Source organism: Rhea americana, unplaced genomic scaffold (genome assembly GCF_003343005.1).
Source record: "Rhea americana isolate MKP2758 unplaced genomic scaffold, rheAme1 scaffold_99, whole genome shotgun sequence".
In the NCBI taxonomy this organism is placed as follows: Eukaryota; Metazoa; Chordata; class Aves; order Rheiformes; family Rheidae; genus Rhea; species Rhea americana.
Genome location: NW_028187188.1, coordinates 2,616,995 through 2,629,726, shown reverse-complemented (window position 1 = coordinate 2,629,726; position 12,732 = coordinate 2,616,995). Strand labels below are relative to the sequence as shown.

At 35.2% G+C, this 12,732-nt stretch overlaps 1 protein-coding gene across 2 annotated transcripts in view; it reads right to left on the bottom strand.

Moving 5' to 3' along the window:
* Window positions 1–453: 453 nt before the first annotated feature.
* Window positions 454–12,732, bottom strand: part of GSTCD (glutathione S-transferase C-terminal domain containing) — an 81,101-nt gene continuing 68,822 nt past the window's right edge. For both annotated transcript variants that reach the window (XM_085325688.1, XM_085325687.1), the window contains exons 10-13: window positions 11,234–11,367; window positions 9,435–9,465; window positions 4,983–5,052; window positions 454–1,981 (exon numbers count right to left, since the gene is read on the bottom strand). In XM_085325688.1, coding sequence (XP_085181814.1) covers window positions 1,845–1,981; window positions 4,983–5,052; window positions 9,435–9,465; window positions 11,234–11,367 — 372 coding nt within the window. In that variant the 3' untranslated portion in view covers window positions 454–1,844. The remainder of the gene's footprint in view (window positions 1,982–4,982; window positions 5,053–9,434; window positions 9,466–11,233; window positions 11,368–12,732) is intronic.

The following is a 12,732-nucleotide window of genomic DNA, read 5'->3' as shown; positions in this document are numbered from 1 at the left end:
GACACCCATGCTCCCCATGGCACATCGCAAATGCATTCCCCCTTCTCTATCTTCTGGTAGATTCAAAAACTATAGGCTAGTCAGATATTGCAGAAATTTTGATGTACATAACAGTACAGATTCTTGATGTACTGAAAGCTAATTAATATTGTACAATATTAGAACATGTAAAATATTCAACATCCGTAAATTTAAAACCAACACATTACTATCTGTTGCTTGGAGCAGAGCCTTGTGAAACACCTTACCACGAAGAACAAAGAAGTTTGCATCAGGTGCCTTGACTTCTTACTTCAGCACAAGAAGTTAGTGAACAGACATTTTCTCTTCCAGATTTAACACCAGGAGTCCCAAAATAAATTAAGTGGAATAATGTTCAGACTTGAGAAACAGCTATCTTAAAATTAAGTTCTCTTTGGGTGAGTGAAAATGAGAGAAAAGCATAGAAGCAACTGGTGCTGCCACATATTTTATATTCAATCTACATTCTTCCAATCCCCAACTCCTACGACTAAAAAGAGTTTCACAAAAGATATTACAACATTATCTACTCAAGAGCTCAGCCTAAAGCTCTGAAATCATACCTGCTTGCATACCTTTGTGCTTCCAGATAAAATAGCATGCAGCTTCCTTCAGACATCACATAAAACCCCCCAAATTTAGATCTTTTAGAGATATATATTTTCTAAGGAATAAAATATTTCAAGGTCCCTCTTCTCTCCAACATCTTTTGCTGTCCTGTAGGTCTGTTTGAAACACTCACTGAAGATATGTTCACACTGATGAGACTTTGAATATATTTAAGGTAATCCATGAAGAATACATAAACTACATACTGAACTCAAACATGCAGGAAAAATTTCACTTTCTTCTGTGATAGTGTCTACAAATGATTTAAAATTAGAGTAGAAAAGTGTCCTCTAATCAGAGCACAGAACATATATTTTCATTTTACTGTAGCACATCTGTGGTTGATCTTTTCATATAGTTCCACAACTGCAACTTTTTTCAAATTTTAAACCAAATATGAAAATAAATTAAAATGATGTAAATATTGCTTTYGTCGGTGAGTTTCCTAAGAATGGGAAGCAATACACTTCAACTAGTAGAGGTGGCAATGAAGTAGCAGTTTGCTGATATCTTCACCACTTCCTGCTGTCTGGTAATGGATAAATTAGCTTCTGCTTTCTTTAACTACACACACTTTCAAATGCCCGATCACAGAACTCCTGCATTGTATTTAAAGTTGATTTTAAAAGGCTTTTCTTAGGGATTGATAAATTAGAATACATTTTTCTACAAGCAGTATTTCTGCAAACTTTATTAAAAACAATCTTGCTACAGAAGCACGGAATTCTTTATCAAAGTCAAGCCACCACCTGTTGCACAGCCTGCCCTTAGTAACATCATAAATTTGATCTTTTCAGTTTCTCTGTTGATCTGCATCATTGGCAAATAAATGCTCTGCCGGTGGGCACAAATGCTGTTTTGAACATGAATGAAATTTTGAAGCAGCCAAGACAGCTTTACTGAAAAGGAAATCGCTTTCCCTTCAATGAAATCAACTCTCTTCTGAACTTTTGCTGGTGGATATAATTCCATGGACAGGTATCAGATTGAGAAACTTCTCAGTAAGAGAACRAAAAGCTGCTCAATGACATGTTACAATTTGTGGTGCTTTGCAGGCAGTGCACTTTCTAAGACTTTTCCTGCTGCTTCCTTTTTCCAAACACAATGAGTTCAAGATGCGTGATGTCTGGCTCCCAGCTCTGCTCGTATCTGCTGGATGTCATTATGCACCGAGGATTTATGTTCAACTTCAAATTAAATGAGAGTTTCACAGTCTAAGTAGGGGTGCCCACAAGCATATTGTTCTTTGGGGAACAACTTTCTGGCTCCATAGATATTACTTGGACAGAGTAATTTCTTCCTTCTGCAGCCCATGCCCGATCCAGATCCACAAGCCCCATACATTGCTTCCCTATAATGAAAGCAAAAGGAGAGCATAAAAAGTCTAAAAACATAGAAACATGTAGCAGAAATGTGCATTTCAATATTCAGTGTCAGCAAAAGATACCAGCAAGTAATACAAAAATAACTGATCTACTTAAAAAATCTATCATGATCGCTCCTGCTTCAAAAAGACAAAGTTTATGTTCTCATCTCTTTTTTCTTTCTTGACAACACCATTTAATACATATGGGGTCACAGATAAAGGGGAGACACAGGAGTATTCGTATCCTGATGGTAAACAAAGTAAGTCAGGTATCCTCAACTACCCTCTGGAATTGCTTGCTTCTCTCCCTTCAATATACAAGGAACTTGAATACCCATCATTATGCGCTCTAGTATGAATCTGTTAGGCGCTCTGCAGAAGTTTATGGTAGATGGCACAAATATATTCCCCTTAGTATCTTCAGTACAGCTGATGCACATCACTGTTAAATACAGTACGCATTTCAATCTATTTTTTGCCCTTTCAGAGAAAATTATCTTTTGTGATTGGTTGAACAAAAAGGCATGTACACACAAGTGTCATAGTATTAACACTATTATTAAGAGTACACTCAACACAGAATATGTTAGGTGGGCTGGAGTGATATTCATGAAAGCACTGAGCATAATTACAATTAAGTCCCACTACTGCATATGGTAGATAAAACAGATGTGTGCAGTGTAAACATGACTTTACAAATTTAATAGGGAATTATTGTAGTGTAGTGGAAGTGGGTACAATTTTTCTATTCACAGAAATACAGAAATTGGTGATACAAATAGTTTGAAATTTTTGCTGTTTCAGCTATGACAAAGTCATAGCTTGTGTGCTGTGTATTTGGAATACAGTGAGCCTTACAGGTAATGAAACAAAAAGGTCTGTGGGTAATTGCTAAAATACACTTTATTAAATCCTAAAAAGTTGAAAAGGAAACAGAACAAGTAATTTTCGACCATCTACAATTAAAAAATGTGTCCAGCTGTTCAGGGAATATTTTCATTAAATGAAATCTACAGAAGTTTCTCAATAAATGATCATGCACTGCACAAAAGTAAATAAACAAAACCTCACCATGGCTGTAATACTAGTCTGAGTCAACCTTTACTCTAATTATTTGAAAGCAAAACTTAAACTACTCCAACAAGACTCCTGTAAAACCAATTTCAAAGCTGAAACAGAAACCTGGGATGGGAATAGTCTTCACTAAAACAAAATTAGTATGTGAAACTAAAAAAAAAAGTCTTTAAAGCAGAGAAGCCAATGATGTTTCCTGTGGAATAGGAAGAGGATTAAGATTTATCTATTTATTTATTTATTTTTGTCATGCAAAAAAACATGAAAGTGAAATTTGCGAAGCAAATTTGCTTTTCAGTTTCAACTTTTTCAAAGTTTCAGAGACAAAGACAACAGCTGCAATCTTTCAGAAAAGTTGTTGGGTCCTTTTCCAATTTTCAGTTTACCTGCAAGCAGCAGGAGACAATTTGGGGTGATACACTGGTAATAGAAACACTGTCAATTTTTTTTATTCCAAATACTGTGATGATAGCAAAAGCTGACAAATTTATTATAAAATAGTTATCTCAGAATCTGTATTATTTTCTTTCTGTGCAATATGTATAGGAAATACTTGGAATTTTTCAAATGAAGCTTTTTAAAAGCATTATGACTATTTGCTCCTACAGCTTTGACAAACCTTGTGTTTTCTGAAAGCCAAAAATGCACAGTTACACCCTGAGTGTTCCCAGCCCCTTCCCTCTCTTTCTTTTCTAACCTGGAAGCTAGTTTATAGCTTCCATCAGAACATTAATACTAAACAAAAGCATATTCTGCCCTTTAATAAGTCAAAGCATACTAGAATCTTGCACATAATGAATAAATTGCTTTGTTTGCTTATTCCAAATTTTCTGTTCTTATGTTTTTATTGATTTCTATGTCATCAGAATTTTTAAAAATTGCAAAAATATTCAAGACAGTAAGAGGTGAAATTACTTGTAATGTTTTTGTGAGGATTAAATATTTGAAATGTTAGCATTTTGCTGTCCTTCTGAGTAATGAAATTCCCTCTACATTTATGATGTCTTCTTGCATGTTATTTTTCTCAAAAATTGTTGACATCTGATTAAGTAAATGAAATCTGAGTGATGAACTTGCCTTGGCCACTAATTGTATGGAAGTGGCCTAACAGTAGACAGCTGCTCCTACCCAAAACTGTAACAATATACACACCTGAAACAGAACAGACTGCTGAAAGGTGAAAACTGAAACATGCACTATTTTAGCTATGAAATAACTGGTCTTTGCCCAAGGGAAGGCTGGTATATGAGGTAAGGAGAAAGCCAAACTTCTGAGCAAACTCCTCAGATTACAATTATTCTTCATTGTTAAAAAAAGAACAACAAAAGAAACGTAAAACCTTCTAGGATTTTTTTAATTGTGCTCCTAATAATGAGATGGGCTGTACAGGTTTGTGTGTTCTTAAGCCTAGCTCTACTGAGGCTAGCCCTACCTCTGTTATTTAGCTTGATTGTTTCCACCTGGCACTAGATGTTTGCCTAAGTGAGCTATCATCAATGACTACAAGCATGGTAAAGGGAGCACACTGAAAACCACTACTATAATTAATGTGTGCTTTTAGTGCAAGATAGACTGGCAACAGCAAGGCTCTACTGAACCTTATAAAAACTTCAGTCTTTTCAGGGAATGCTGGGAAAAAGGACAGGTGCAGAGGTGCAGTAAAAATCACTAAAATGCAAAATTACATCCTCTAGCCCATACTGAAAAAATCTGAAGGGAGAAGACAGTATCAATTACCATAGTGGGCAAGAGTAAGGGGAAAAACCTGAAAAGACTCAAATTTTTCTAAGTATAACAAGAAGACAGTAACTTAATGCTGTGCTGATAAATGTACTCTTTCTTCCTTTATAAAAGAAGGTAAGCACATTGTTACATATAGTCTACACAACAGCTGCTCTGCAGAAATTCATACCTATTAGTCGGCGTTCAGGTGGAAGCTGAACAGCTGTCTGATCTGCAAATCTGCAAAGAATCATGTGCTCCTAGAAAAAAAAGTAAAGAAATCTGATCCCMTATCATTCCACTCTTCCAAACAGCATAAGAAAGGTCTGATTAAGCACTTCAATACAAAAAATGCTATCAGTTGAATACATTTCTAGAAAAATTACCTGTGTGCAAATCCTAATTTGCATGCTGCTTTTGCTGAAGCAAGAAAGTGTGTGTAAATTTAGTGTTTATAATCAATTCCACATTTCTACTCACAGTATTTGTTCCTGGCTCAAATTCTTCCAATTCCCCACAGCAGTGGAGCTGGATGCAAACTATACAAGATASCATTCTTCAGAGGCATACTGCAGACTAATTTTTCCTTCAACTACTGGTGAGCAACATAGCCTTCTTCTAGTACAGTTATCACTGGGCCAGTATGTCTGCGTTAATTATCCAGTCAATATAGAATTCTTAAATAGGCAATTTTAATTACAGGCTATTTCTCTTTAGCAGTTATTCAGAATCCAGGAAGAATCACCTTGTTGTGAAAAACTTCCTCTACTCTGCTAACTCAATCCAGGATCAACCTATAAGATGAGTCAAAAAAAAATATTTGGCTGTGGATGGGAGGGAACGTTTCCTGCCTCAAAATGAACATAAATCACTTCCAAATTATCCCTCTTTGACTTAAAACTTGTGCAAGGCTTCCGAGACGTACTGTTGATTTCTTCCTTCTTTACTGCCCAGAAGTATGGTGCAGTGAAGGTTTAGCATTCCCCTTTCTCCTTGCCTTGAGCACTGCAGAAGCAGCCCACAATGCTATCCTCACATCACAAAATGCTGCCTATGCTACCCAAATGATTTCTCAAAGATAAGCCAACCTAAGAAAGGTGAGTTAACCAGATGGTGAGGAAAAAAGCCTTGAAGCTRTAACAAAGGAACTGCTGCTGTAACGACAACGGTGCTGTTTGGAACAGTTGCAATATTAAGCATGAAGACAGGTTAAACACAACCATTTGAGAACTGTACAACTTCCCCAAGTCTCCGGTAAGGAGAAAAGAGAAACAGACAATAACAAAAAAATCTCTGCTATGTAATGTAGAAAGCTTCCAGAGTTTTGCAAAACAAGTTTGTGTCTCATATCAAAAGAAAAATGTCCTTTGATTCTTGTCTAATATACAATGATGATTTTAAAGGATTAGTTCTTGTAACAGAAGAAGAGACAGCAATTTCAGCTATCTTTATTAAATCAAGATGGTAGCTCCTTCCACAGCTCCTGCCATCCAATCCATAAATTTTCTAGACATTCAATTACAAAGAAGTTTGCTCATATATTGTACCTTTTTAATTAAAATAAAATATTCTTGCTATTTGAAACTCAAATATTACTGATTCAAATGACTATACAATATCTTAAGACAGGGACGTTTCTTCCCTAATACAGCTAATTTCAGCAAGGGTTTTTGGCTCACAGCTTTATAATAAACATGCAAGCAAGACAAGAACATGCTATAATATGTTTAGGACTCAGCATATGTTTTGCTCAGTAATTTAAACATAGTTATTTGTGTAGTACAGAAGACTCCCAAAACACTAAATCTAGAGTGACTACTGCAGGAAAGGAAAGCCAGAGGCAATGTGGCTGCTGTTAGGCAGGCTGGGGAGAAAAAAAGGGGCTGGGATAGACTGGTTTTTGGAGAGGAAGAGACAAGTTAGCACAGAACTCTCCATCAGCCTGAGGTATCTAGGCAACTCTTTGCAACACCAAACTCTCGGCTTGTCAGACTAGACCAGGGCCAAGGGGGGCCTTGCCACCCAACCTGAAAATCTGTATTGACTCTCGAACACACAAAAATGCCTTGGCTTTCTACAGGCACAATCTGAAAAGTTAAAGTCTGAYTTATGACTACATCATTTTCCCATGACACAATCAGTAAATTGTCACACTCACTGTTGGCAGAAATGAGGATAATACATTTCTAAAATAGTAAAGGTTATAATTATAAACTTTTCAGAATGTGTGTGTGGATAAACAGTTAATTTGCTTTCTCCAAAACTCTCAAATTCTATTAAATTTTCAAATTGTATTTCCAAAGTAATTGATTTCCGCTTTCTAATTCTCCTACAGGGAGCAAAGCAAGTAGAGTGTCTAAGTGTATCATGGTAAAAATCTATAGCTACCATAAGCCTTACTCTTTGCAGCTATAAACTAATGAATTACAGTATAATTTTCTCATTAAAAAAAAGAAGTTTTGGAATTGCCAAACTTCTAGATGTCTTTTTGGATCTCACTGAAATGGAAGATAAGAGAAATGAGTTCAAAATGGGAATTGGGTGGGGGAGGGGAGAAGGACATAGGTAGTGTCTGGTTAACACATGGCAGCTTTGGATGCTAGTCAATAACCTTTAACCATTTACAGCTAGCAGTATAACAAAAGTTATTCATATCTAGGATTATCTGGGGCACTATCCCTGCCTAAGGTGTATTTGTATATTCTCTTACATTGTTAAGAGAAGCAATATTTTTAGCATTGTTTGTCCCCTAGGCTCTTCTGCAACACAACTAAAGAGATGCTGGAACTTCTATTGTGGGGGTAAGTGCTGTGATTTAAACCTCCATGGATTAACAGATTTAAAGAAAGAAAATCTTCACTGACTTTTATTAAAATTACATATACTATCCTAAACTAGGTTTCCTTAATTTTGTACATGTTACCTTGTCCTTCTGTACTGTCAACAAATCTACATTTACTAGTATGTTAGTTAATAAACTTCTGAACACGAACTTGGGTTCTTGATTTCAGCCACGCTGAAAGAAATGTTAATTAAGAAAAAAATTAAAGGCAGGTACAAATCCACTGTGGATATTTTAACATCTCAATCTATGCAAATTTATTTCCATGTAAATTAATAAACTGTACATAAACCTGATTATCATGAAGATAAGATTAGTGCACTACCAAATAACTGAACTTTCTCTTATGAAGTGGTTGAAAATTTCCTAAATTTTTAAAAGACGCCCTGTTACTTCATGATCAAAAGGGATAATCTCCACTTTTCTGCTACATACAGCATCTTTGCTACACTCACTGTTCCACAAACCATTTGGAGACTACAAACACTGTCTTTCCTGCACATTTTTGCAATATAAGATTATTCTGCATCATACTTCCAGAATTCATAGGCTTTTCAAAAGTCTAACCACCRAGACCCCAGTCCCTGATTTTACCAGTTCTTAGTAAAGTTCCTACCCCCTTGCTTCTCTCTAATGCAACCATTTTCTTCCTTTGCCACATTAACTGTATCTAACCTTCAAATCTCTGAACTGGTTACTCTTCACTGACTAGTTATAAATACTAGATACAGCTTTAGGGATCTGTACTACTTGTCTCCTGGCCACTTTTCTGCTCCTGTCCTTTTTCACTCCCCATYTGTTATCTTCCTTCTGCCAGTTCTACATTTTTCCTTGCTTCTTTCTCCCACTTCTCTCTTGGACTATCTCTACCTAGATCCCAGCTCCCCAACTGCTCAAAGTCATGAACCACACCTATAGTTTCTGTCCATCAACAAGATACAAACTTGAGAAATACTGGTTTTCCAAGTATCAGATAAGGTTTTGGATTTATGTTCTGTGCACTATCATGTGAACTAAAATTATGGTGAAGAATTTAAGGGAACAAAACCAAAAATGATGGCATCTCTAGTTCAAATCTCTAAACACAAAACCACAAGGACCCTTAGAAAAGACACAAGAACTATCCTCAGAAATACACAAAAGCAATTTTAAGACAATAAAATCTTTCTGTCTCTGTGTGAACTAACTATTGAACAAAAGCTGCTAACAAAAGTTGGTTACAAGATAACTATGTGTTGGTCTAATCTCATGCTAGATCAGACACACTTGGTTTTTTTTTTAAATCCTTCTGAATGAAGTTTTAAACACTATACTGTAAAACATTCTTGCTGAAGAGTAYTATTTCTTCCTACTCATAATGTCTAATCTTCTGGCCATAAATTAGAAGGAGAAATCTGGTGTTTATCAGAAAGTAAGATCCCTAGAAGCAATAATTCCACAATTACATGGTATAAACATCAATATATTTAAGAGTTAAATAAAATAATTAGTAACCTGAAATTATTAACTTTTACTTGTTGAAATAACACTTCTATCTTAATATCTTAGCAGTAGCTCATTTATACTCTACAAAAAAAATTATTTCATTTTATTGAAGAAAAAAAGTCTTTAAAAGGGGATAGTGGAGAGAAAGCAACACAGGGACATCTGCACTGCTATTCACCACCACATGTAACGCATGCTCCCTCTCACAATCAAAAGATAAACGCTGATATTTAATTTGACAAGAGGATCCAGTGAAAGGCAGGAAAAGGCACATCAGCCCCCCACTCCCACCCCACAGCAGTACCTTTTACATACCTTGTAAGATAAAATTTCTTTGAATTGATGGCTGGGGGGGAAAAAAAAAGACCAATTCAATCCACATTTAAAAACAGATGGAAAATAGAAGCAGTCCTTACATATTTGACCACATTTTAAGCAAAACAGTAATTTCTGTAGCCTAAAGAAAGGTATTCAGAAAACTACACTTCTGGTTTACTGGAATAGAAAAGCACATTATGTTTCGTTTTATTTTTTCTATTATATTCCTCAGAACATYTCTCTCTTCAAACCATTGTAAATACTACAGAAATTTAGTGTTTCTTCCATGTTTTCACATAAATACTTCCATTTTACATGTACACAACCTTTAGACATGCATATATCTTCTGTGTGCCTTATCACAAAAGCAAGCTATGTTTAGGATGAAACTAAGTATACAATCAGGCAGTATGTGCATAGGAGCAAGCTATTATGTTTTCTAATCCTGTAAACTTAGGAAGAAAGAAAAAAAAAAAGTCCTTAAAATATAACTCAAGCCTGGGTTGATATGCTATGAACTACRTATTTCCTAAAAGGGCCAAGGCTTTAGATTCAAAATGTTAGCAAATACAAAACCACAACAATTTACATTCTTGCAGCATCCACAGCAACAAGAGATTCCTAACAGGAAGTGCAGTCTTCATTACCTAAAGACGAAACTGGCCAAAAGTTAAAYACCATCTAGTCAATTTTAAAACAAGTCAACAGAGAGCAGTTATACGCTTGCTAACTTTAAAAGGCTTTGATTTTTTTTTCTTCTTAATACTTTAGAATACTTTATTGTGTCAGAGGAGAAAACAAACCAAAGGGACATTTATAAACRCAATAGAAGAATCTAATTGACTAAGAAAGTACCATTAAATGCAAGGTTTATCYAACTGAAAAATATAAATATTTACTCCCCAAGCACTTTTACGCCTGCACATTTGAATGTTAGGGAACAGTATGAAAAACATTTCACATGGAAGCATAAGGTTTTTAAAAAAATTTGTTGATTCCTTTAAAGAGAGAAGATTCTATTTCTTACTTTGTAAATATATACMTAAGACAATGTTGTAATTCCTACTAGAATTAAATTCAATTCATTTTGGACATCCAAAACACAAAACTCAACTTTAGGGGGAAAAAAAAAAAAGTTCTCCCCCATCTAACTCTGCCTTGGAAAGCTGTTATCTTCTGCCACTTTATACCTATCCTTTACRTTATATTTTATCAGAGCCATTAAGATTCTTAAACCTAAGAAATACAAGCATCTCCAACAAGGTAGATTTGGAAAAGACAAAGTATCTACGCAGTCCCTTGAAGAATTATTAAAAATACAAACAAATACAAGTGAGTTTGCCTATTTGAGAATAAATCAGAGGAGCTTCACAAGCAGTATACTGTGGTATAAAGCAGACCCATTTCTTTAAGCTGATCTCTTACATCTTTCTCTGATTGTCAATTCCCCTTCTTACAGTATCTTTCCTGAGTCTTCTATTAACAYTCTGATTTCAAGGCAAGAGGTCTGCATATTACACACAGTGATTGATCTATCTACTGTACTGATGCTACAGAGTCTTTGTGATCTGCTGTGAATAGATAAATCTAAAAAAGATATTCCAGGAATTAATAATGTCTCCCCCCCTTCCAGGATAAATTTGCAAAGAGAAAGAGTAGACAATTGCATTAAATGTGAACCTATTTAGCCTGGACACTTGCAATTATCTTCAACTGACTACTTGWAATCTTTTTTAGTATTTTCTTTCTTCTTTTATATTGACATTTTAAAATTCATTTTGTTAGCCTAAGTTTACCTTTGTGGATATGTAAACTTCACTGTATTTTGAATGAAGCCATAACAACAYGGGCAGATGACAAAGGCTGCCTGAGCCTTGATGCAGTGTTCGATCACCATGTCCGTTGCCACACCGCAGGCATGCAGAGCTACCTGCAATGAAGAAAAAAAGGGGCGGGGGGGAAGATGACACAAATTTTTATATTGATGTCATATATAAAATCCTGTTGAAGCATTTTCTTGGTTGATTGAATTACTTAAATATCCAAAGGAGAATCTGCAATGAAGGCTATGAAGGCAAAGACCTGGTCTTTAATTCCTCTGCYTTTCATTTCTTTTATTTCCTATGTCAAAGGAACTTCACAGTCCCTTCACTTAAGGATCTGTCAACACTGAACAAGAGTCACTCATCAAAAGCACTCAACAAGCAGAAGTACTGCATCATCCTATCAACTCAACAGAAAGCATAGCTCCAGAAAAAAATTAAAATATAAGCAACCATGGTGATTAGTCCAGTTTTATTTCAAGCAAAAAGCACCTAGAAATACAAAGACATGTTTCAAAGATGGATTTCAGTGTGAAATGATCTGCAGAAACAGTAGGAGAAGCARCAGATATACCTGAAGGTCACTTTTAAAGGACAGTATTTAATAAGTTTTAATCATTTGATTGTAAGCTATTGTGTAAACAAACTAGAGAGGAAGAAAATGGACAGAGTTAAGAGTGYTCTGAATACATTAAATCTCCTCTCTGTGTACAGGGAAAAAAAACAAACAAACAAACTAAAAACAGCTACTGAATTGCAAACGGAAAAGAATACTTGAATAAGTTTAACATGAGACTTACAGAAATTAAATCACAAAAAGTCATTTTTAAAGGTCGTTTAGCACAGCATAAAACAATAATGATGTAACATCATCACTAGCACTAGAAAAAAAAGATTTAAAGACTGAAATTATTGATTATATGTAACAGCTTGGAGAACATTTTGGCGTATCCATCATTGCTGTTATCTATAATGCACTTTTTGTGCACTACAAAAAAAAGTGCACTATAATGCCTTTTTTATTTTTTATTTTTTTACTGAAAGAGCGTAGGAATGCAATTTAACAAATCCTCAATTACTTTACCCTCCCCCCATTCGAACTGCAATGAGACTTCATGAGACTTTTTATGTGAGCAGCTCCTGATTTCATGAATGCTGGTAAGACTAGAGCCTTATCATACTTTGAAACAATACATGCATACATACACACCACACATACACACGTATACACATACATACATATATACACATACACACACATACATATAATTTAAAAACCTAAATGGTTATGTCTTCTCCCAAGTTCATCTCTCAACTACATGTATAATTTTCTTAAATAGCAACTTGATTTTATATAAAGAGTTTTTGTGATTGCAATTATTTCCAACAGACCCTGATTATATGAGGGCTTAAATGATACCGAAGTGGTAATGGTAACAGCTTTCAGCCTATCTTTGTCTCATAAAATAGAC